The sequence below is a fragment of the Dendrobates tinctorius genome, unplaced genomic scaffold, assembly GCF_039654945.1.
Source record: "Dendrobates tinctorius isolate UK_male_01 unplaced genomic scaffold, ASM3965494v1 ptg000310l, whole genome shotgun sequence".
NCBI lineage: Eukaryota > Metazoa > Chordata > Amphibia > Anura > Dendrobatidae > Dendrobates > Dendrobates tinctorius.
Genome location: NW_027361977.1, coordinates 399,061 through 426,255, shown reverse-complemented (window position 1 = coordinate 426,255; position 27,195 = coordinate 399,061). Strand labels below are relative to the sequence as shown.

The 27,195-nt window shown below is 45.5% G+C and overlaps 1 protein-coding gene across 12 annotated transcripts in view; it reads left to right on the top strand.

Moving 5' to 3' along the window:
• TULP4 (TUB like protein 4) overlaps positions 1 to 27,195 on the top strand; it is a 1,043,161-nt gene that overhangs the window by 864,851 nt on the left and 151,115 nt on the right. For all 12 annotated transcript variants that reach the window (XM_073560996.1, XM_073560990.1, XM_073560994.1 and 9 more), the window contains one exon: positions 22,015 to 22,159. In XM_073560996.1, the coding sequence (XP_073417097.1) occupies positions 22,015 to 22,159 (145 nt within the window). The remainder of the gene's footprint in view (positions 1 to 22,014; positions 22,160 to 27,195) is intronic.

The following is a 27,195-nucleotide window of genomic DNA, read 5'->3' as shown; positions in this document are numbered from 1 at the left end:
AATTTGGCCAAAAGATGTGAGCCCATTCACCAACGTCAAGGTGATCTCATTGAACGGGTCCCTATACTAACTGCCTAGTCTGAACTAACCTCTGGCTAATAACATGGTAAAGCCTGTATTTATAGGAAGATAGGAACCAAAATGTGATTGGATGTAATTAAAATCACAGCCTGATGAAGGGCGGAATGCTCAGTCAGAAAGCTAACATACAAATGACAGAAAAAACTGACGGCACATCTAGAACTAGTCTGAATAGGTGCATACCAAAAAACAGCTTGCATATCAAATAAAGAAATGGTTGCACTCAATTGCATTAAGGCATATCAAATATGAAATATGTGAAATACGAATAGCATAATGGCTTTTGTAATCTAGAAAAACATATCAGATACTTAGCACAAAATTACAAATACACAGAGCTTGACAATTTTCCATACAGACACCGTCTAGCGGTGTACGGTCCTCACACACTACCATGTACCGCCTTCTAGCACGGAAAAATAGAAGCTACCTGTGTGTGACTCTGAAAAAAAAAAACGAGGCGTTTGTCCGTTTTTCCAGACCTACACCTTAGAGTCGTGTCCGTTTTTCAAACAGTTTTGTATATCTGCTGTTTGATTACAGTCAAAGCTAGACAGAGACAGCGTGTGTCAGTCCGTATACAAATACACGGAGCTTGACAATTTTCCATACACGCATCGTATAGAGCTGTCCGATTCTCCAACAGTATTGTATATCTGCCATTCGCATTACAGTCACTTTTATACCTAGTCAGCGTGTGTGTGTGACACTCCGTAAAGAGTAAGACATATACAGAGATTGTTAGTTGCACAAAAATTGTATACAGCTGTAAACTTCTTATACAGTTCCTTATATCTGCTTGTTGGATTACGGTCCAATACATACTGTGAGAGCGTCGCTGACGAACATAATACTTTATATACGTTGATTTAATTTGTTTAATACACCTTACACAGCTGGACTCTCCTCATACAGTACCATCTCTCTGCTGGTATTTTTGATACATTTTCCCAAACATGAGGAAGTATGGTGGAAGAGTCCACAGACGTGGGCAGGGGGGCGCAGCTGGTACTGATGGTGGTGCTGCATCGGCTGGTTCTTGCAAAAGCACAATAGCAGCTAAGGCTAGTTTCACACTTGCTTTTTTTTCCAGCGCGTTTTTCCCGCAAAAAAACGCATTGAAAAAACGCATACATAAGCATACAACTGCTGCGTTTTTTTCAAGCATTTTTATGAGCATGCATGAAAAAAACGCAGCGTTTTTATGCGTTTGTATGCGTTTTTAGCGCGTTTTTACCGCGTTTGCGTTTTTTTCCAACATTTTTAGGTGGCCCCTCACACTACCCAAACCATGACTTTACTAACCCTAACCCTGACCCTAACCCTAACCCTACCCCTGACCCTAACCCTAACCCTAACCCTGACCCTAACCCTTAACCAAATCATACTTAACCCTAACCCAAACCCTAAACCCTAACTAACCCTAACCCTAACCCTGACCCTAACCCTAACCCTGACCCTAACCCTGACCCTAACCCTAACCCTGACCCTAACCCTTAACAAAACCATACTTAACCCTAACCCTGACCCTAACCCTAATCCTGACCCTAACCCTGACCCTAACCCTTAACCAAACCATACTTAACCCTAATCCTGACCCTAACCCTGACCCTAATCCTTAACAAAACCATACTTAACCCTAACCCTGACCCTAACCCTAACCCTGACCCTAACCCTAACCCTAACCCTGACCCTAACCCTAACCCTGACCCTAACCCTTAACCAAACCATACTTAACCCTAATCCTGACCCTAACCCTGACCCTAATCCTTAACAAAACCATACTTAACCCTAACCCTGACCCTAACCCTAACCCTGACCCTAACCCTAACCCTGACCCTAACCCTAACCCTGACCCTAACCCTTAACAAAACCATACTTAACCCTAATCCTGACCCTAACCCTGACCCTAACCCTTAACCAAACCATACTAAACCCTAACCCTGACCCAAAACCCAACCCTGACCCTGACCCTAACCCTAACCCTAAACCCCCTTAACTAACCCTAACTCTAACTCAAACCCCTAAATTCCATGGTTAAAAAAAAAAAACGCATATGCAAAAAAACGCTTACATGAGCATGCCAGTGCGCACATATGCGCATCCATAGGCTATAATGGCCATTTTTAGCGCAAAACGTGCGCATATGTGCGCATGCGCTTTTTTGCAGGGCCAAAAAATGCAACATGATGCGTCTGGAAAATCCAATCGCACACCCCAAAAAAACGCAGCGCATGAAAATCGCATACATGCGCTTACAAGCGCGCAGGTATGCGCACCCATGTTAAATATAGGGGAAAAAACGCATGCGCAGGTTAGCGTTTTTTTCCAGCGCTAAAAAACGCAAATGTGAAACCAGCCTAAGGCAGGAGTTGTTGAGCCTGCATCCTCTGGCCCAAGAAGGCCTGTAAGGTTGCCTTTTCTTGGAGTAGTAAAACCGCTTTTAAAGCCGGAGCCTCAGGAACAGGTTTTGGCGTACATTACCGAAACAGCCACCAGCTCTATTGACTCCTCTTCTGAATGGTCGAAAACTGCAAGCACGGAGTCGTCAGTGCAGGGTTCTGGTCATAAAAAAACCCTTTCCTTGTGTCCTTCACCCCCACCAAAAGTTACGGATGCGGCAGCCCACACTTCAGATTACTCTGTGGAGCTCTTTTCACATACCATGCCTGGGTTATCCAGTCAAATCCTGAATTCCCCATTCCAACATGAATCTTACATGGAGTGCACTGATGCACAGCCACTGCTAGATGATTCTGCTGGTACATTGACCCACAGCACTACATCCCCCTCGCAGTCTATTGAGCCAGAATCTGACCCTGATGAAACCCAGGTGCCCCTTCCCGCATACTATACCACCTTACACAGTGACACAGAGGAAGGTAAAGAGGAAGGTGCAGATGACTTTGAAGAGGAGGTGATGGATGACCCAGTTCTGGACCCGGATTGGCATCCATTGTGGGAGGTGGGTGGCGCTGGCAATAGTTCAGATAAGCAGAAGGATCCGCAGCAGGCATTGACATCGCAGGAGCGGTTATCTAGCAGGCCCGTAGCTGTCCTAAAACATGGAACAAAAACTAATAGAGTTGCAAGACAGCTTGGCCAGACGGTCAACTCGGCACAGCGTGCAAGGCCAGAAAATGTTTACCATAGTGCAGTGTGGCACTTCTTAGTCCAAATTCCTACTAATGAGGCAAAGGTTACCTGTAAGAAGTGCGGAAGGATCTTTAGTCGAGGTAAACAACTCAGAAATTTGAATACCAGTTGCATGCTTAGACATTTAATCAACATGCACTCGCAAGCGTGGACGGACTACAAAACCTCAGGTAGCACATGTTCACCTCCTCCGACTGAAGGTAGCCAACAACGCTTCATCGCTACCCCCACTGTAAGACCACCGCCACCATTAAGCACACCACCAGCACTAAATGTGGAGGTGTCGTCGCAAGGCCAAAGCACTCAGGGAATCACAATGGTTTTGCAACACAACACTGAATCTAGCCCATCACCACCAATACCATCACCAACCCCCTCTCACTCCATCCGGTCCACCGCTACTTCCCCCATATGCAGCTCTCCAGTCCAGCTCACCCTACCAGACACTCTGATTAGGACAAGAAAGTACTCATCCTCTCATCCACGTACACTGTGTTTGAACGCCTACATTGCCTAACTAATCTCATTAGAGATGATGCCCTACCGTTTGGTTGAAAGCGAAGCTTTCCGTAACCTCATGGCCTACGCTGTCACACGCTATGACCTACCCAGTCGGCACTTCTTTTCTCGAAAAGCCATCCCTGCCCTCCACCGGCATGTGAAAGATCGCTTTGTCCATGCACTAAAACAGTCAGTGAATGGAAAGGTGCACCTCACAACGGATGCATGGGCCATTAGGCATGGCCAGGGCCATTACGTGTCCATCACAGCGCACTGGGTTAATGTGGTGGATGCAGGCTCCACTGGGGACAGCGGCAGTGGAACAGTGCTGCCTAGCCCACGGTATAGAAACAGTTGGCTGTAGGCTTTCGCTCCTCCTCCTCCTCATCTATCAGCGAAAGCTCGTCCACAGAGCGCAGTTGCACGAGCACTACATCCGCAGCTGGCAGTGTTGCACACGAGGTGTCCCACTATCGAACAGCTAGTGGTAAGTGTCAGCAGGCTGTGTTAAAGATGATGTCTTTGGGCGACAACAGACACACTGCGGAGGTACTGGCTGACTACTTGCAGCGACAAACAGTCATGGCTGGGCAGTCTACATCTTGAGGCAGGCAAGGTAGTCAGTGATAACGGCCGTAATTTTGTGGCAGCCATAGCCCGTGCAAAACTCACACACATACCTTGCCTGGCTCACACTTTGAACCTGGTGGTGCAGTGCTTCCTTATTATCCAGAGTTAACATCCCTGCTCCATAAGGTGCGAAGACTATGCTCACACATCCGTCGCTCGGCCGTACACTCCAGTCGTATGCAGAAACTGCAGCGATTGCTCCACCTCCCCAAGCACCGCCCAATCATAGACGTTGCAACAAGGTGGAACTCCACCCTGCACATGGTTGAGAGGCTGTGCGAACAGAGGCAGGCTGTAATGCATTTGTGGGAGGATACATGGGCAGGCAGTTTGAGGGAAGACATGGAATTGTCGGGTGTGCAGTGGTCAAAGCTGAAAGACCTCTGTAAAGTCCTTCAGTGTTTTGAGTAATGCACACGGCTGGTAAGCGCAGACGACGCCATCATAAGCATGAGCATCCCACTTATGTGTCTGCTCATGCAAAGTTTGACGCACATTAAGGATCAGGCGTCTGCAGCGGAGGAGGAGGGAAGCCTTGATGACAGTCAGCCATTGTCTGGTCAGGGAACTGTCCTGGACGAGGTGGAGGAAGAAGAGGATGAGGATGAGGGGGGATGATTATTTTGGGCAGGAGAATGTTTCTCGGGGCAAGAGAAAATGTTGGCGTTCCAAGGTCAGGGACAGTGTTTGTGCGTGACTGTAGGGATGTGGATTTGCCAGAAACTGCTCCTCCACCCACCACGGGCAGTGCATCATTGACACCTGGAGCATTGGCCCACATGTGCGATTATGCCTTGCGGATCCTAAAAAGGGACCCACGCATTGCCAAAATAATGAGGGATGACGGCCAGCATCCTCGATCCACGCTACAAAGGCAAATTACACAACATCATGCCACAGGAGAACCTAGAGATAATATTGGCAAACAAACAAGCAACTCTGGTAAACCGTTTGTTTGAGGCTTTCCCAGCACACAACAGCGGTGCTGGTTCTCCCACGAGCTGTAGTGGCCACAATGGAAGAGGTGTTCGTGGTGCACACAGCAGAAGTGGCGTTGGAGACAGGGGTTTAATGATCATGTTGTGGAATGATTTCTCAAATACCGCTCACACGACTGGTAATACTACATCGATTAAAAGTGACAGGAGGCAGCAGTTGTCAACTATAGTTACAAACTACTTTTCCTCCCATATCGATGTTCTCCCTCACAGGTCATTCCCCTTTGACTATTGGGCCTCTAAACTGGACGCCTGGCCTGAATTGGCACAATATGCCTTACAGGAGCTCGCTTGCCCTGCTTCTAGTGTGTTATCTGAAAGAGTCTTCAATGCTGCTGGATCAATCCTGACAGAAAAAAGGACCCGTCTGTCGACTCAAAATGTTGATGATCTAACCTTCATTAAAATGAACCATGCATGGGTTTCAAAGGATTTTGTCTCACCTTCCCCTGATGATACATAGGTTACCAGAAAAGTGCCTCAGTTTTTTCCTGCTCTTCCTCGGACTTGCCCAATTACGCCCTTTGCAGCAGCTGAATGTCCAGCCTACACATCTACATATGCCAATTTTCAAACCTCCATAACTGGGCTGCCCACCCTTCCCCCAACAGCTGGGGTCAAGACCTGGCACACCTGGGCAAGTGCCGTAGCTCTGAACAGGTGGATGGGCCCACTGATGGCCGACGGCAATGGCACAGGGCCCCTCATAGTACAATACAGTGTCTCAGACACTGGGAGGGCCCACTCATCGTCAGACACACCAGCGTACTATGAAGGGTCCTGTGCCAGTACCGTTGACCACGATTGTGCCCCCCCTGCTTGGTCATGGCCACAGCACTTGCAAGCTGCAATACTTACCTCTCCCTGCTCCACCGCTGTGTAGTCTGGGCAGTTAAATCCTTCACAGGGACGGCCACTAGAAATTTGGTGTATTGATCAATGATGGTTAAGATGTAGCTATGGTCTGTCCTGCTGGCCTCTACCATCAGATGATCAATGGCTACCATTTGAAATGGACGTCAACTTACAAGTGGATGCAGTGGTGGTTTATGATCACCTTTCACAGTTGTGATAGTCACAGACGTGTTACATTCCTGCCACCATTTTTCAATGTCTCCTCTCATGCCAATCCAATAGAATTGCCTACGGCCTGTGGCTTCTGTCTTTTGCACTCCAAAATGACCAGACACATCATGATAGGCAGTGAGGACCGTGGGTACATCTCTCCCTGTGATCACAATTTGATGGAGACGAGTAACGGTGATGTGATCCACGCTACTGCGATAAAGCAATCCTTTCTTCACAAAGAACCTTTTTCACTTTCTCCACAGACACAGTAATTGAGGGTCTGCATCGCCTCTGCAACATATACTGGGAGGTTTTCCCGCAATGAGTAATTCCAACATTTCTGCTAACACTCGACTTTGCGTCTGTACTTGTATCCATGTAATTTCCAGTAGCGGAGATTCTTGACTGGCTTACTGAGATTGAAATATATACGAAGATTTAAAAGTACCACAACACTGTATACTGATGTACGCTATGAATACCTTTACCTTTTTCGACTTTTTTAATTCTGGTGTAATACATAGTGAGCCTGTGAGTGTCTGTGTCTGACTCCGGAAGTATAGATGGAAATTTAACCCTAGACTGGACACACCTGGTATGTGCTGATACAGTAACTTGTTTCAAAAATTTGTATTAAGGTATCATCTGTAGGATAACCAACTGTGTGGGGGACCCTCTTCTTGCCGCAGACAAACACGAGACTGAGACAGAGTTTGTATTGAAAAGGTCCATTTTTAGTGCCAATCCTTCTGTCGACAACAGCAATTCACCACAGCCGTTTCACATTTCTCTGTACACAGGCCCCGGTACCTTCACTTCCTTTGTAACTATAATCGTGATGTTCTCTGTGGCTCTTCCACTGTGGCTTGCCTAGGCCCAACCACCACAGCGCTGCACCAGTCAGAGCACACCGTCCGTATGATAGCCCCAGGCCGTCTTCGTCTGCGGCTAACGTCCTCTGGGCCACCCCCCCATGACCGCCTCAACTGTCAATCCTCTCTGGAGCCTTTCCACTGTCTCTATTTCCTCAGCAGAACTTCCTCTTTACTGTACTCCCTTCGATGACTGACTCTTCCAGAACCTTCCCTCAGCCTTTTATACTTCCAGCTCTGGTAACTCCGCCCACCATCACCTAATAGTCTCTCTGACCAATGGCAGTTATTCAGTCCCACTCCTACACTCTCCACTGCCCTCCAATGGGCAAGCTAAAACACTGCACCCTTTCTCTTTATCTTAGCGGTTTCACACCTACACTGCGCTACACCTCTGCTTCTCACTACAGGCTGGTTTGTCTGTCAATCCACCTTCCCTACATCATCCATAGTGAGTGAGCATGTGCGGGTTACGCCTTCTATATATACAGTGAATCGGAGAAACACATTTTTACACTATACTCGATACAGCTTGTATCTTGTTATACAGTACCTTTGTTCAACATTTAGCATAACGGTCAAATCCATACTGTGTAAGCGTCTGAGAGTGACTACGGGACTATTTATAGGGAGATTTCAATTGTACCCTAAAAAATATATACTTGCTATGTTGTTATCCAGGAACTTTTTTACAACATTTGTTATTATTGGCAAAACCAAACTGAGTGAGCGTCTGAGGGTGACTACATAAATATATACCGATATTTTCAATTTGGCCAACACTCTATTCAGCAGAACGCTTCTGATACAGTAACCTTTTTAGCTATTTAGATTCTGGTGTAATCCATAATGAGCCTGTAAACATCTGTCTGTTACTCCGGCAATATATTTGGAACTTTAAGATTAACCCAACACTGTATACAGCTGTACGCTTGTGTTACATAACCCATTTACAGCTTTTCATATTCTTGTGTAATCCATACTGGGCTTGAGAGCGTTTGTGTCTGCCTCCTGAAATGTATACGGAGAATCAGAATGTTTACACTATACTATATATACCTTGTATCTGGTGATACTGTACCCTTTTTCAACTTGATATTTTATTGGGTAATCCATACTGAGCCTGTGAGTGTCTGTGTATGCCTCATGAAATATATACGGAGATTTACTGTTATCCTTATACTGTATAGAGCTGTACGCTTCTGATACAGTACCATATATCTGCTGGTATTTTGGGTCCATTTTCAAAAACATGATGAAGTATGGTGGAAGAAGACGCGGATGTGGGCATGGAGGGCCACCTGGTACTGATGGTGGTGGTGGTGCATCTGGTGGTGTTGAGCCAGCGTCATGGTGTAGCTCTGGAAGGCCCGTAAGGCTCCCTTTTCTGGGAGTAGGTAGACTGCTTTTAAAGCCGGAGTATCAGGAACTGTTTGTGGCTTACATTGCTGAAACAGCCTCCAGCTCTATCGCCTCCTCTTCTGAAGTTGTAAAAAATGCAAGCCCTGAGTCGTAACTGCAGGCTTCTGGTCAGGAGCAACCCCTTTCCCTTGTGTCCTTCACCCAAACCAAAAGTGAAGGATGTGGAAGCACACACCTCAGATTACTCCATGGAGCTCTTTTCACATACCTTGGCTGGGTTAATTAAAAATAGGGCCCATCATGTACTGGAGCATTGTAAATGGGACAGATCAGACACTGGAGCAGCATCTAAGGGGCCCATTATAGACTGGAGCATTACAAATGGGGCCCATTATATATGGAGCATTATTGGAGCCCATCATACACTGGAGCATCATCCATGAGGCCCATCATTTACTTGAGCATTGTAAATGGGGCAGATCAGACACTGGAGCAGCATTTAAGAGGCCCATTATACACTGGAGCATTACAAATGGGGCCCATTATATATGGAGCATTATTAGGGCCCATGATACACTGGAGCATCATGTACTGGAGCATTGTAAATGGGGCAGATCAGACACTGGAGCAGCATCTAAGGTGCACATTATACACTGGAGCATTACAAATGGGGCCCATTATATATGGAGCATTATGTGGAGCTCTTCAGATACTGTATGGAACATTATATGTGACTAATTATTTGGTATGGAGAACTATATGGGGCTCATTTTTCTGTATGGCACACAATGTGGTGGCTATAACACTCTATGGAGTAATATACTGTCCTGTTTTTGAGCTATTGTACAATTTAAAATAGATCAGTCATGTCATGTAAGTGAAGTATGTGTCATTGTACTATACCTATATTTCTGTGGCGTATCGGAGCATCATGAGTTGTGTTATGTGTTTAAGGGGCGCACTGATCCTCTTTGGCCCAGGGCACCCGAAAACCTGGAGCCAGCCCAACCCATAACCAGCGGGGGAGCCGGTCAGAGGGGAGTATCACATGTAGCGATATCGCTGCTGCGCCACAAAATTGGTGATGCTTTAGCGATATTGCTAGTGATATCGATATGTGTAAAAGGCCCTTTAGGCTCCCTGGCTTGTTTGAAGAGAGAGACCCCTGGGTTGGAGGTATGGGTATCGGATTCTCTTCAATACATGGAGTCCCCTTTGATTTGACTGAATGGTCTTCCTGGATCTCGACTCCCATCGGAGTGATCGGAGGATCTATGGCCTTCCAGATCTAGGGAATGCCTCAATCCTATTTCTAATTTATTTTATTTTTTAAGATCATTTAATCCCCTCCCCTCTCTTTTCTTTCCCTCCTGTTTCCTTTCTCCTTTCTCTTCATTTTCTTGTTAAGGTTGTATAAATAACTTTCTTTCACTAACATTCTAAACAGGTCAATATCCTTTTATTGACTGCTCTACAAACCCATCAATATATTGATTGTTGTCAGCTTAGCAAGTGTTATTACAATAGAAATAATACAGCTATCATTTATATCCTACAGTTGATAATCTCATGCTGATGTGGATTATATGCTTTCTTATATACCTTACAATAAGCCTGGATTCTGTATTGTATAATTATTTCAATAAACTTGATTTACACAAATTTTACAAATTAAAAAACGTATTGGGCTTCACTGTCAACATGGCTTTCAATTTCCTCAAAGGGTGTGGACGCTCCCACCATCAATGAGACCCCCCCAGGGTATGAGGAGTATGTGGAGTGATATGCGTTCCCGATCCATCTTCTGTTCAATATCTCTACATTCTCCTTAATCAAATATGTCTCTTGAAGGCATATCACATCCGCCCCCCCTTCCTAATATAGTCCATAATCGCCGATCTTCGCCTTCCATTAGACAATCCCCTCACATTCCAATTAATAATTTTAATCTTAGCACCCACCATATTCTCCTATATGTATGCATTCCCAATCCCATAGAGGACAGTACTTCTCCCAAGAACCCCTAGAACCAACCCATAGCCTGAAGGGCCTCCCCCCTCCCTCCCCACTCTTGATGAAAATAACAAACCATTATCAGACTCCCAATGTGTTTATCCCCTCTAAACCAGAGAGTGGATAACTCTGTATCTAGTGTAAGATAGCGCTCACTGAGTGCATTGGGGGACACTCGCCGCTTGGCACAGGATTAATGTAGACAGGCACGGTTTTGCACATAAAACAGTTTATTTCAGTTTATTTTACACAGCATAAACCACGCGGTAAGCCAGGTTGCACAACACCGGTTTACACATAGTCCATAGTGCTTCATAACATACAGCTTTAACTCGCAGTCTCTAAACATGCTGGACTTCTCACTGTCCAGTTACCGTGGGTGACCGCACGCCGTACAGTTCAGTAACATCCATGGAACATCACAGGCACCAACAGTCTATGGAGTTACCTTACAGAGCTCTTGCTCCACCTGCTGACTCCTTGTCAGTCCTCTGTCCTAGGGAAGCTGCCTTACTGGGATCACCATCCTTGTGACCAGGGCACTCCTGACAGTCCAGATCCGCAGAATAAACAGTAGCTTCCCCATTGCAGGGCCGTCACAGACTCTGCTCACACATGGCCTCTTCAGGTGCTATTCAGGGATCCGATCCCACTCCCAGGATCTCCCAACAATCCGGCCTGACCCGGTCCAGGGCCTCAGTATGTGCTCTTCAGGGATCTGATCCTACTCCCAGGATCTCCCAACACACAGGCCTCAAGGGATCTTGCAGCCTGAGCCATTCAGGTACACATTATATGGTCCGTAACCACACCCACAGGTGAGGTATGGATCACATGGTCATGACCTCATTGCAGGTCCTTTTACACACACAGCCACACACATACATGCTTTACTTGGGTGTTCAAACACACGCCCTTGGGTTGGTGGGTAGGTGACTGGTCCCACCCATATCACTAATTCACCTGGAAGCCTCCCATTGTAAAACAGAAACCATCAGCAGAAGATCTGCTGATCAAAGCACGTTCTGACTTCCTTCACAGGGCACCCATTCCTGTGATATATATCGGCCATTTACAATGCTCACAATGAAGGGAACGCCTGCATGCATGTACTGGGCAGCCCACACAGCACCCCCCTAGCTGTCACAGGAGTCACTGCATCACACTAACAAATTCACAAATGTTATCTCGAAACTTTAAATTGCTTTCAATCCCTCCATTTCTCCTCCGCTTATATGTGCTATCATCTTCAGAGTCCCTCCATTAACCATGATAACTAGAACGCAGGAAGAAAAAGTCTTTATTTAACAGCACCATCCATCTTTCCTCTTTCACAAGTATACGACCCGCCAGGTATCTCAGTGCGTCTTCTCACTTCTCCCTTCCTTTACCAGCTCTGTTCTTTTTCTCTTTCAAGTCCAGCCACTTAGTTGCCTCCTCCTGAGTTGGAAAAAAATGAACAGATCCCAGAGCCACAACCCTGAGCTTAGCAGGATACAAAGTAGAGTACGCCAGTTCCATATCTCTCAACTTTTTCTTCACCATACCGCATTCTTGCTTCTGAACCTCAGCCGAGTAGTGGGGGTATATGGACACTGTTTGGCCGTTAATACTCATCCTTAGCCGTTCTTGCCTTCCGTAGAATAATGTCTATCTCTGTAATTAAGGAACCTGGCCAGGATGGTACGTGGTGAGGAACCCGGATGGGGGGACTCAATGTGCTTTCTTCACTGCAGACAGCTTGGTCAGATTGTTTGCACCAATTTTATTGCGGAGCCAGTCCTCAACAAATGCTGTAGTATCAGTCCCTTCTGCCTTTTCAGGGATGCCCACCAACCGCACATTATTCTGCCTGGAGTGGTTTTCTAAATCGTCATTTTTATCACCCAGAATTGCACACCGCTGCAGGCATTGAGTGTGAGACTTGTGCAGCTTAGAAAGTTGGTCCTCCAGTGTGCTCACTCTTCCACCACCCCCACTCTGGTATCAGCCTTGTTAATGGCTGCCTTCATATTGATCATTTCCTCCTTTATACCGTCCACTCTCTTATGGGTAGTGTGGTGTAATGACCACTGTGTCCGCTAGGGGGCGCTGTGTGGATGTCCCAAGAGAGAGAATGAGTGGCAGAATATGGAAGGACTGTTATGGATCTCAAGGTGGGTGGCCTTGAGATGGAGACTGATGCATGTGTTGTGCAGCAGTGATACTGCGAGGTGCTGTGTCAGTGTGTCAGGGAGAAGTCTCCAGGTAACTAGGGAGATGGGCGGACCTAGGGGGGTGTCTTTAGTACACTATAGTAAAAGACTGGGAGTGTGTGAAAGACCTGTGATGAGGTCATAGCCATGTGACCCGGTGGGCATGGCTACGGACCATATATGGTGGCCAGGGTAGGTCACATGAGCTGAATGCAGGGACCTGGTTGGTCCAGAGCGGAAGGTCCCGCTAGGAGATGTGTCTCCTGGCACACAGCAAGAGAAGTGGCTGTGTGGAATGGCTGCCAGCGTCTGAGAGTTCCCAGAGGAAGGAAAGGAACGTCTGCAGTGAGCTGTAGCAGCCATGAGGTAAACCCTGACGGGGTGAGTAATCGGTGAGGCTGAAGAGCCTGAGTACTGGACATTGAGACCCTGTGTGACCAGAGGCTTAACAGTGGACAGCTCTGTAATGGACGCTATGCTGGTGATATGAACTGTATGTTATTGGTCACGGTTTAGGCTGCATAATAAACTGCAGGGACTGATATGGTTTTATGGAAAACCTGTGCCGGATGTGATTATTGGGCTGCCAAGCGAGAATCCCTTACCTGAATGACAGCGCTGCCTCACAGTAGTTAGTGCAGTTTTGCAAAACTTAACCAGATCATATATGTCTCTCATTGTGGGCTCCCGTACTACAGGCTCCTCAGAAGTCTTTTGCATCATGCTTTCCTGCTCCGGCCTTCTCTCCTCTCCCTCTGGCCCCTCCTGTGTTGGACGATCCTCCATATCTTCTCCATCCAGCTTCTCCCTGGCCCCTTCTTCACCTCTTTCAGCCATCTCCTGTGCTGCTCCATCCACCCACGCAAATCTTTCAAGTTTAGCAGCAATTTCCAGCCTCTTTTTGTATGCTGCATCAGCTGCATCAGATTTCTCCTCTGCCTCTACACTGTTGGCACCATCATGCTCCTAGCTCCCTGCACCTGCATCCTTCTGCCTTCTTCTCACCATAGCCACAGTCCTCAGTCACACCGCATATCAGGGCTGGTTCCTGCAATCTTCTTCCACCGGTATAGGGTGTCAGGAACACCCACTGTATTTGCTCACTGAGCCAGTGCGCGTGTCCTGAGTACAAAGACTGTGCACAAAGATACCTGCGGAGCGGGGTCTCAGTTGTGACGATGCATGCTCCAAGCTCACAGGACCTGAAGCACGTGACTGCTGGGGGCGTGGCCTCAGCTCCACAGAGCCAGGAGCTGCAGGGAAACTCCTAGAAAGGTAACTAAAGGGCAATGTTACCAAGGGGCATAGACAGAGACAGAAACCAGATCAAGCCAGGTCAAAGCACGAGATATCAATACACTACCAAAGGGTTAGACAGAATGGATAGTCAGGACGTAGCAATAGATCAGAAAACCAGAACAGGCAATAGACGGTACAAATGGGACAAACTGTAACGGAGTAACGATAGCCAAGCCAGGAGGTCAGAACCAGAAAAGACAATAGTACCAAAACGAGAGACGGATTACAGAATGAGGGAACGGACCGCGTCATACACAGGAAGCAAACAAGCAACGCAGAATACACGCACACCAGGGGTCAGACACACCAGAACAACAGTATAGCTGACAGAGAACCCTGGTAAAGAGTGAGTATAAATACCCCTCCCAAATCCAGAAAGAGGCCTTGAACACTTAACCCTGTGAGTGCAGGGCAAGAACCCTGTTCAAACCAAGAAAGTACCCCCCCTCTTAACGGGGGGCCACTGGACCCCCAGGCTTGTCTAGGTATCTGGCGTGGAAAGCCCACACCAGACGATCGGCATGCACCGAACTGGCCGGAACCCATGACCGATCCTCCAGAGAGTACCCCTTTCCATTGTATCAGATACTGGAGTCTCCGGCACACCCACCGGGAGTCGACAATGCGCCCTAATTCATACTCCAGCTGCCCCTCTACCAGCACTGGCGGAGCATTTGATGAGGGATCCTCTCTCACCGTCCCCACAGGCTTTAAAGGGAATCTGTCACCCTTTTTTCGGCTTGCAGCTGCCGGCATAGACATCGGGGGCTTATCTACAGCATTCTGTAATGCTGTAGATAAGCCTCGGATGTAACCTGAAAGATAAGAAAAACACGTTATATTATACTCACCAGGGTGGGCGGTCCGGTCCGACGCCTCCCTTCTTCATGCGATGACGTCCTCTTCTCCCGTCCTGTAATGGCTGAGGTGCAAGTGCACTGCTCTGCCCTGTTGACCTCTCCAGATGCCTGCCACTGCAGGACTCTGCTCTGCCCTCAACAGGGCTAGAGCAGTGCGCTTGCACCGCAGCCATTACAGGACGGGAGAAGAGGACGTCATCGCATGAAGAAGGGAGGCGTCGGACCGGACCGCAACGCCCACCGGACCGGACCGCCCACCCTGGTGAGTATAATATAATGTGTTTTTCTTATCTTTCAGGTTACAACTGAGGCTTATCTACAGCATTACAGAATGCTGTAGATAAGCCCCCGATGTCTATGCCGGCAGCTGCAAGCTGAAAAAAAGGGTGACAGATTCCCTTTAACAGGGACCTGTGGAAGACATCAGAAATTTTAAAGGAGGTGGGCAGCTGCAGTCGGTAGACTACTGGGTTAACAACCTCCACAACTTTGTATGGGCCGATGTTATGAATGAGTCACCGAGGAGGAAAAAACAAAAAGCAAGCTAAGCCCAGAAAACCGGAGAGGTTGGTAACTTGCGGATTGCAGACCCCTGATCCTATCCACACAACTAGCAGTAGCCGTGGAGCGTGCCTACGGTGGTCCTAGACGCCTCGTCGCAGCCGGAGAACTAAATAAGCCTAAAGAAAGAGAGGGAAAATCTAAACTGCCCCAGAGCAGACCCCAAAGCAATAGACAGCCCCCAACATGTATTGTCAGTGAAACAAGATGAAAACACAAACACAGATCGAAAGATAGGCTGAGCAAACGATGGGGCCCTGACTAACTAGAAAGGACAGGAAAGAAAAGCTGCTGTCTGCAATCACGCAAAAAACCCTGTCAAAAAATGTCCAACACGTCTGATAGAAAAAAGCCCTGAAGTCGTTAGACTCAGGTATATCAGCACTCAGGTATATTCTGAAGACAGCGCAAAAGAGATCAACTGATCAGAGACAGAATGGGGATTCAGCCCAGTCCCAGCCAGGGCTGGCTGAACACAAAAACTAAGTAAACCAGACAAAAACTCATATGAACAATAGCAGAGAAAACTTAGCTTTAAGAAGGCAGGAACCAAACTGGAAACCAGAAGCCACAGTCAGGAGAAAATCACCAGCAAGAAACTAGGGAGTCGGCTGCCTTAAATCCAATCAAAAACTCCTGATGTCCAATCGCAGTCCTCTTCCTCAGGTGGCCGGTCTCTGCCATTTAGATCAGCTTCATTACCTCCCTTCACCAACAGAGGGAGTCCAGATAGAGAACTCACTACTCCTCTGTCAGCACAGCCAGCTCCATAACCCTCACCAGAAGCCAGAGGCAAACCCGAAAATGAGCTCACAACAGGCCAATAAACTTGGGGCCCAGCTTTATAGATGGTATCTTAAGCTTGATATTGCGGGTGGATAGCCACACCTTCTCCCCTACTGCAAATGCTGGACCTGACCCCCTCCTCCTGTCAGCAAACCACTTATAGTTTTCCTGGGCCTTGGAAATATTCCTCTGAACCTCCCGCCAAAGAATTCTAAGACGTGTCGCACCCTCAGCTCCAGGACAACCTGAATCCATGCGGGAAAACTCTCCAAAATGTGGGTTAAATCCATAGTTGATCTGAAAGGGAGACTTCCCAGTAGATTGACTCACACGACCGTTGAATGCAAACTCTGCCATGGGCAATACCTCACACCAGTCCTCCTGCCTGGAAGAGGCCAAGCATCTCAGAATCTGCTCCAACGTTTGGTTCGTGCGCTCAGTCTGTCCATTAGACTCTGGGTGGTAGGCAGAGGAGAAGGACAACGAAATCCCCAGCTTTTTGCAAACAGCCCTTCTACAAACCATACCCCTCTGTCTGACACCACATTCAGAGGCACTCCATGCAACTGAATTATATGCTGCATAAATAAGCGGGCCAGGGTTTCAGCAGATGGTAACGCGGGGAGAGGTACAAAGTGGGCTTGTTTTGAAAACCTATCCACCACCACCCATATCACCGAGTTGCCCCTGGAAGGAGGAAGATTTGTGATAAAATCCATGGACAAATGTGTCCATGGTCTATCTGGAATTGGCAAAGGCTGGTACTCCCCGGCCGGCCGGACCTGAGAACTTTTAGAACGAGCGCACACCCCACATATAGTCACAAACTTTTTAATATCTGTAACCATAGAGGGCCACCAGAAACCCCTCGCAATTGCCCCCCCGGGTAGGTGCAATCCTAGGGTGAGCACTCAACATAGAATCGTGAAATTCCTGCATAAGTCCTAGACGGAAACGTTCCGGTACAAACAATTTACCCGGGGGTTTACCACCCGGATCCCGAGCCTGGGCCTCCAAAATCTCTCTCTGTATATCAGATGAGATTTCGGCCACCACTACTCCTGGCTGAAGAATGGAGGAGGGAGGTTCTGGAGGTAACTCCGAATCAAAGCTTCGGGATAAGGCATCAGCCTTGATGTTTTTAGATCCTGGGCGGACTGTGATGGTAAACTGAAATCGAGAAAAAAAAAGCGCCCACCGAGCCTGTCTGGGGGTTATTCTCTTGGCAGACTTGATATAGGCCAAATTTTTGTGATCAGTGATGACTGTAATGGGATGAATAGCACCCTCCAGAAAATGCCTCCATTCTTAAAAAGCCAACTTTACCGCCAACAACTCTCTATTGCCGACATCGTAATTTCTCTCGGCAGAGGAAAATTTTTTAGAGAAGAAGGCGCAAGGCCTCAGATTAGTAAGGGTAGGAGGGCCCTGAGACAAAACTGCCCCTAGCCCTACTTCCGAGGCGTCAACGGGTCGGGTTGTACCAGTACAGGGGCTGAAGAAAAGCACTTTTTAATGTCATGAAGGAATTTTTTGCAGCTACAGACCAATTTTTTACATCAGCTCCCTTGAGAGTGAGGTCCATTAGAGGCTTTACCTCCTGCGAGAAGCCCTTAATAAATTTCCTATAAAAGTTAGCAAAGCCTAAAAATCGCTGCAACCCTTTCAAGTCATGAGGCTGCACCCAATCTGTAACAGCCTGGACCTTCTTAGGATCCATGCGGAACCCCTCCCCTGACACAATCAACCCCAGAAAGGATACTTCTTGCATGAAAAATGAGCATTTTTCCAACTTGGCATACAAATGATTCTCCCTCAGTCTCAGGACAACCATCCGCAAATGGTGCAAGTGAGATTGACTGTCCACCGAGTACACCAGAATTTCATCCAAATAGATGACCACAAAACGACCAATTAAATCAGAGTAAATTACATTAATAAAATTCTGAAAAACAGCAGGAGCGTTTGGTGAGACCAAAGGGCATAACCAAGTTTTCGAACAGCCCTTCAGTCGTCAAGAATGCTGTTTTCCATTCGTCCCCTTCCCGGACTCTTATAAGGTTGTATTCACCATGTAAATCCAGTTTAGAGAACCACTTGGCCCCGGTGAGTTGGTTACATAGATCAGGAATTAGGGGGAGAGGGTATGTATTTTTCACAGTAATTTTGTTTAATTCCCGAAAGTCGAGGCACGGCCGCAAACCACCATCTTTTTTTCTTAACAAAAAAGAAGCCCGCCGCCATAGGTGAAACAGAAGGCCTAATATGCCCTTTGCGGAGACTCTCGGTAATGTACTCCTTCATGGCTAGACGTTTGGGACCGGACAAATTGAACAGGCGAGCCTTGGGTAACTTGGCTCCAGGGACTAGATTAATGGCACAATCAAAGGGTCTATGTGGTGGTAGCGCCTCAGCCTCACTTTCAGAAAATACGTCTTCAAAATCTTTCAGGTACTCCGGAATATTTTCCACATCGACAGACGACACTGACACAGATTTTACTGGGGTGACAAGAGTTGTCAAGTTACAACATAGACCGTTAGCCATACAACCCCACTGAATGACCTCCCCCGTGACCTAGTCAATAGTAGGATTGTGACGTTGAAGCCAAGGCATACCCAGTACCAGTCCAGCCGGCAGATTATTTAGAACAAAACACCTTAATTTTTCCACGTGAGTGGAACCCACTTTCAGCGAAAAGGTATCAGTCATGAAATAAATTCCCTCCTGGGTGATAGGACAAGAATCAATTGCCACAATTTTAACATGATCTTTTAACCTGACTGACCCTATCTAATGAAAAGTTACAACTTTGGCATCGATCAGATTAATAGAAGAACCACAGTCAACAAAGGCGGTAGTCCCAACCGGACCGCCTGCAAGTTCTAGTTCTACCGGAAGCTGAATTTTAGTAAATGAGGAAAAGGGTACCTGGGAGTCTGGTCAACCTCTTAGATTGTTACCTAGACTCAGTCGTTTTCCTGATGGCCTCACTGAAGAAGGGCAAGAAGGACAGTTCCTTCTCCAATGTCCAGCAGATCCACAGTAAAAGCACAATTGGTTGTTTCTACGGCGTCTCCTCTCTTTTTCCTCCATTGACGTGGCACCAACCTCCATGGGCTCAGGAGTAGATACAGAGTCTCTCAGATTGAAGAATAAAGGGGTCTCCTGCAGCATGACCCCTCTTGCCCGCAGCCTACGGTCCATGCGGACAGCCTGGATCATAGCGTCCTCCAAAGAATCCGGTGGAGGATGAAGGGCTAGAGCATCTTTCAAACGTTCGGACAGGCCTCTACAGAACAAACCTCAGAGGGCAGCATCATCCCAGGAGACCTCCGCTGCCCAGCGTCTGAACTCAGAGCAGTACCATTCAGCAGAGTGCCTCCCCTGTGTCACACTCATCAACATATCCTCTGCCAGACGCACTCTATCAGGCTCATCATAAATGTGGCCCAGAGCCTCAAAGAACAAATTCACATACATATGTTCAGGAGCAGAGGAAGAGAGAGAGAAAGCCCATGCCTGTGGAGCCCCTCGAAGTAGGGAAATGACGACCCCCACCCTCTGGAACTCATCCCCGGAGGAGCAGGGCCTCAGAGAAAAAAAAAGCTTGCATCCTTCTCTGAACGACCTGAACTCCCTTTTATCCCCTGAGAAAGGGTCTGGCAATTTGACCGGAGATTCAGGGGATGCCAATGACACATCTCTATCCCCAACACTAGGAGCCCCTGCAGCAACAGCCCCCTGCACAGTATCCACCAACTGTTGCTGGGTATGGGCCATCGTGCGTTGTTCCACATTAAGTTTGTAGAACATTTGGGTCAGGTGTTTGACCTGATCAGCCAAAGCTTGTATGGGATCCATGAGGATAACACACTTTTTTTTTCTCTTCAGAGGAAAAAAAAAAAAATGAAAAGGTCAGCTATAATGTCAGGAACACTGCACTGTATTTGCTCACTGAGCCAGTGCGCGTGTCCTGAGTAGAAAGACTGTGCACAAAGATACCTGCGGAGCGGGGTCTCAGTGGTGACGATGCATGCTCCAAGCTCACAGGACCTGAAGCACGTGACTGCTGGGGGCATGGCCTCAGCTCCACAGAGCCAGGAGCTGCAGTGAAACTCCTAGAAAGGTAACTACAGGGCAATGTTACCAAGGGGCATAGACAGAGACAGAAACCAGATCAAGCCGGGTCAAAGCACGAGATAGCAATACAGTACCAAAGGGTTAGACAGAATGGATAGTCAGGACGTAGCAATAGATCAGAAAACCAGAACGGGCAATAGACGGTACAATAGGGACAAACTGTAACGGAGTAACGATAGCCAAGCCAGGAGGTCAGAACCAGAAAAGACAATAGTACCAAAACGAGAGATGAAGTACAGAGTGAGGGAACGGACCGGGTCATACATGGGAAGCAAGAAAGCAACGCAGAATACACGCACACCAGGGGTCAGACATACCAGAACAACAGTATAGCTGACAGAGAACCCTGGTAAAGAGTGAGTATAAATACCCCTCCCAGATCCAGAAAGAGGCCACGAACACTTAACCCTGTGAGTGCAGGGCAAGAACCCTGTTCAAACCATGACATAGGGCAGTACCGGTACTCTGCAGGCACTTTTGACCAGATAAAATCAGGAGCAAGAGGAGTCCTGAAAGCAGTCTGCTCATGTGGAATGCTAGGCCACGCCCCAACCACAGTTAGTTACTATGCCCAGGCAACGCCGGGCTCTTCAGCTAGTTTATTATAAAGGGAAGGGGAGGGGAAGAAAAAAGAAGTTTTTATTTTATTTATTTTTTTCAATGCACAAAACGTTACTTCTTTTTATTTAGATATCAAATGCATTCTATACATATTGAGATTGTACTATGAATAAGAACTGAATTGCTTGAAATGCTTAAGGTTCATCCCGAATATTTTTTATACTATTTTTCAAGAATGTTTTTAATCCTTAATTGTAACATAGAATAATAGAGGACTTTGATTTTAATCATTACCTGTGGACGTGTTGCTGAATACACCCAACATTTGCACCTGCTACCAGACAGTCTACAATTTTATTTTTTTTTTACGCAGGTAATAAAGTTGATTTTTACAATTTGAAAAGTTTTTTTTTTTCTTTTTTAAATCCCAGAGTCCTAAATTTACCTTAACATTTTCCAGCTTGGCTTTGTGGCTATGGAGGATATACTGAATTTGAGCTAAACATTTAAGTCGATCATATTATGTAACTGTGCTGGGATATGTGGAAAGCAGTAATCATACATGGGGAAAGTGGTATTTTATGTATTTAATTAATAATATTCAGGTTTAATTCACTATTGTTCTAATGTCCAAAATGTTCTTCCTAGTACTGGAAAGAATAAAAAAATCCCACAATTTTCCTGTCGGACTTGTTTCCTTGCTTTTCTTTATCGGGTTCTGTGCCAACTATAGGTTAACTATGATGGTTGGGATTTTGGATTCTTAGGAACAAGCCGGCGATATCATAAGCAAGAGTCATACATAGTGGGTTTCAAGTAGCTGGGATGGATTGTTTGTATGCTCAGTAATTAGAGCAAGGTCTGTATTATTTGAACATGAGATGCCCTACCTTAAAATATTTCATGTTTTGTTTTTCTGTTTTGCCAGATGAAATTTACAGCAATGGATTGATTTCAACGGTTATTGATAGCTGTAATTGTTCTGACTCCAGTGACATCGAATTAAGTGATGACTGGGCGGCCAAGAAATCTCCAAAGATTACAAGAGCAAGCAAATCACCCAAATTACCAAGGTCTTGAAATATTTTTTTATTTATATCTATACAGGAAAAGTGCCAGTGATGCCCATAGCAGAGAATGAGATCAATAGTTATCATACAGGGTTCACACGAGCAGTAGTGTGGTACTCGACACAATGGCTATAATTGTGAGGTACAGTTATTGCCTATGTGGATTTTACAGTTGAAACATATTTCTTGATTATGTTTCACCTGTGAAATCAACCTCACTGACACTGAGCAGTTCTATTGTGTCACACCACCATACTGTGAGCCCACCCTAATTTCTCTGTTATGCTTGAACCCCTTGTGTCAGCTGGTGAAAATTGCTATATTTCCTGTCTGTGCTTCTTTTTAACAAACTGATACCTGTGTGCATGGTAAATTGGTTTAGGCATTTTCAACACTACGTGGTTAAGTTGGTATGTACATCTTGGCTAATTAGTAAATTTAGCCATTTAATTATTGTACAGGTTGTCACTTTTCCGGTTTACTGTATAAGATTTCTGCCTTGTTAGAGCTGTCACAACTAGAGTTGTCAGCTGGAAAGCAAATACATTGTTCTAAGAGTAAAATTTGTTTGAAGAGGGAAATTGGCCATAGATTAGTCATGAATATAAATTTTGGGGATTTAAAGAGTACAGCACAATTTTGTATTGTGCAGTAACACAGATTAAATTGATATCTTTGGCACAGAAATCTGCTTTGTGGTTCTTTATTCCCTTCATGACATATGACAGACATTTAAATATGTCGTGTCCCTGAATTTGATGCTGGCTGATAATCCGACCCCGTGTCCTTCCCAGCAAATGATGGCTGATTTAATCAGTCATCAAGTGCCTTCGACAGCCGCGGGTGGAGCTTTGCGTCCAGCTATTAACCTGTTAAATGTTGCTGTCAACCTCTGAAAGCGGCATTTAACATGCTCCAGCAAGGGGCCTCATCATTCCACTTGCCCATTGCTTGTGATGTGATTGCAAGGCGCTGATGGTTTGTCATGACAGCCGTAGGACTGCTGAAGACCTCCGTGCTTGTCCTGGGTGTTCTCCTGTGAAAGCCAGCCTGTAGCTGGTATTCAGTGGAGATTATGATTTTCTGTATACATACCAGTGCATCAATGTGTAACACAAGCAAACATACAATCATAGCTTCAATTCCCTAAGGGGACTAACAACAAAAGTAAAAAAAAAATTCAATAAGTGGTCATCAAACATTGTATTTATCCCATGTTAAAATGATATCAGTAAAAGCAGCAGATCATGGTGAATAAAAAAGCAGCCCTCATACAGCCCTGTATCCTGAAAATTGAAAGCGTTACAGGTCTCGGAAAATAACGTCACAAGCAAAGTTGTTGGGTTGTTTTTTTGTTTTTTTTGTTTTTTTTTTACAAATTTGCAATTTTTTTTCCATTGCTTAAATAAAAAAAAAAACCTTCACAAGTTTGGTGTCTGCGTACTCGTACAAACCTGGAGAATCATACTGCCAGTCAGTTTTACTGTGCACAAGATCTGATTAGTAGAAAACTTAAAATGATTAAAAAACACAACAAAAGATTTCTTCACCAGAAAAATCAATTTATCTAGATTATAATACCTTTACAGCCATGTTTTTACTTTACATTACACGTGTTAACAGGTTCTCTTTAAACCTTCACACCCTGGGCATTTTCAGTTTTTTCCTCCCCTTCTTTCAAAAGCCATTACTTTTTTTTATTTTTCCATCACTATAGCTGTATGAGGACTTGTTTTTTTGTGGGTCGAGTCTTACTTTTGAATGGCACCATTCATTTTACCATGCAGTGTATTGGAAAATGGAAAAAAAAAACAATTGCAAGTTCGTTGAAATTGAAATTATGGCATTTTGATTTTTTTGTTATACTATTTACCAATCGGATTAATTTATCTTACATTTTGATAGATACAACTTTAACGAACGCAATGATACCAAATAGGGGGATGATTTGAATTTGTGTTTACTGTTATTTCATATTTTTCATCATTTTTTTTTTACTTTTTATTCTTAACACCCCCCCCCCCCAGCATGTTTACGCCCAAGCCAAATTTCATAATTCTGACCGGTGTCACTTTATGAGATAAAAACTCTGGAACGCTTCAACAAATCCCAATGATTACGAGAATGTCTTTTCTAGACGTAATGTACTTCATTGATAGTGGTAACATTTCTTCTATATGACTTCTATTTATTATGCCTTTAAATCAGAGTTTTGTCATATAAAATAGTTAATAAATAAAATTTTACACGTCTACTTTACATCAGCACAATTTTTGAATGAGTGGCCCCTTATAATGAAGCACAGTGAGTGGCCCCGTATAATGCTGCACAGTGAGTGGCCCCTTATAATGCTGCACAGTGAGTGGCCCCTTATAATGCTGCAAAGTGAGTGGCTCCGTATAATGCTGCACAGTGAGTGGCCCCAATTGCCCAGGTAGCGTAAATTAATCCAAATATTTTGCTGCTGCTGCAGTTTTTTTCCCATAAAAATATTAATTTAGCCCAAAATTTTGCATTTTTGCAAAGCTAACAGGATGATTTGCACCATACAAATTGTTATGCAATTTCTCTAGAGTATACCGATACCCAATATGTGTTTGGATGCATGGCAGGGCTCGGAAGGGGAGGAGCGCCATTTGACTTTATGAATTTGACTTTATGAATGTAAAATTTGCTGGAATAAATAGCAGATGCCTTGTTGCTTTTGAAGAGCCCCTGATGTGCCTGAACAGTGGAAACTCACAAGTAACACCATTTTAGAAACTAGACCCCTCAAGGAACTTATTTAGATGTGTAATGACCATCTTGAACCACCAGGTACTTCACAGAAGTTTATAACGTAGAGCCATGAAAATAACAAAATCATATGTTAAGCCTAAAAATGTTATTTTAGCCCCAAATTTTTTTATTTTCGCAAGGTTAATAGGAGAAAATGGAACCCAAAATTTGTTGTGTAATTTCTCCTGAGTACTCAGCCAATATGTGAGGGGAAAACTACTGTTTGGGCAAATGGCAGGCCTCAGAAAGGAAGAAGAGACGTTTTGGAACGCAGACTTTGATGGAATGGTCTCCGGCTCTCATGTTATGTTTGGAGAGCCCTCATGTGCCTAAACAGTGTAATACCCCCACAAGTGACCCCATTTTGGAAACTAGACAACTCAAGGAATGTATCTAGATGTGTGGTGAGCACCTTGAACCTCCAGGGTGCTTCACAGAAGTTTGTAACTTAGAGCTGTGAAAATAAAAAAAAAAAAATACATTTTATTTTCACGAGCGTAACAGGACAAACTGGATCCCAAAAAATGTTGTGCAATTTCACCTAAGTACACCAATACCCTTTATGTGGTTGAAAACTACCTATGAGGTACAGTGCAAAGGTCAGAAGGGAAGAAGCTCCATATTGGAGTTCAGATTCTGCTGGACTGATTTGAGAGTGCCATGTCACACTGACAGAATTAATTCAATGAATTCATTTAGGGGTACAGAAATTTATACCATTGGGCAGTAAAGAAAAAATAGTTACAGTTTTACTATGAAATCTAAGTTTTAGCCCCAGATTTTACATTTTTCAAACTGTAAAATGGTCAAAAATGACACCAAAATTTGTCCCACAATTTCTGCTGAATGTAGACATACCCTATACCTAGCTGTACAGTACTGCTTAGCTATACGGCGAGACTTGGGAGGGTCGAAGCGCTATTTGCCTCCTGGAGCGCAGATTTTACTAGAATAGTTTGCTGACTCTGTATGCAGAGCCCCTATGTGATAAAAAAAAAAAGAAAAGCAGAGTCCCCCTTCAAGTGACCCCATTTGGGAAATTATACCCCTTTGGGAAATTATCTACAGGTGTAATAATGATTTGACTCCAGAGTTGCTTTCCAGAAACCAGCAACATTGTATGTTGCTGAGTATAAATTGCAAACTGCAGATGTAGTAACCAGTGCGTTGTAGTGACCAGCTCATGCTTCTGGAGAGAAACACCCATAAATTAGGCGGGCTGTCATCGCTACAGAAATGCCAAACATGTGGGCGCTAAATGTGGTTTAGGCACATTGTGGGGCTCAGAATGGAGGGGGCATTTGGATTTGGGCGCTAAGAATTTGCTGAATTTCTTTTGGGGGGTCAAGGAGCAATTTCAATTTACCAGAGCACTGTACTACCAGTAACATGGAGGCCCCCTATATTACCGATAACAGATGACGGACCTGAGTGGTGACTTGTTGTTTTTTTTGTGGATTGCTTTGAAGCTTTTTTGGGGAAAGTTTTAGATAGCATTTATCTTGCGCTCTACGCTGAGCACTTACTTTGGGGGTTTACATCTAAATCTGTGAGTGACATGATTCAGATGAAACTCCCAAGGGATCCAGTTACTATAATGAAGCAGTAGAGTTACTCTGGACTCCTTTTGGTCTCTGTTAAGTGTTGTTCTTTTCAGAAGTGCACAAAACTGCGCAGACCACGCTTTTATGCATGCCTGAAATGACAACAGCAGCAGATCATAGGTGGCTGACGGCACCCACAATACCTCCATCTGCCTCATTATAGAGATTCTTCCGCCGGGGGTTCCTGTCTGAATCATGTATTTCAGAGATTTACACTTAAATCCCGGTGCAAGCGCAAGCCTTACTTCGAGGCACAATGAAAATAAAATCAACAGCAGGTGAAGAATTGGTATTATTTATTTTTTACACCATTCCTCGTACATTACACTCGAGTATAAGCCGAGGCACTTAATTTTGCCACGGAAAACTGGGTAAGCTTATTGACTCAATTATAAGCCGAGTATGCATTATCCCCTCATTCCTGTCCTGCTCTGTGTTGCTCTCCCCCCTCACAGTATGCATGGCTCGGCTCCCCCGTCCCATCCTTCTATATATGGCTCAGCTCCCTGTCCTCCTCCGTGCTCCCCCGTCCTCCGTGCTCCCCATCCTCCTCTGTGCTCCCCCCGTCCTCCTCCATGCTCCCCTGCCGTCCTCCATGCTCCTCAGTGCTCCCCTGTCCTCCTCAGTGCTTCCCGTCCTCAGCGCTTCCACTGTGCT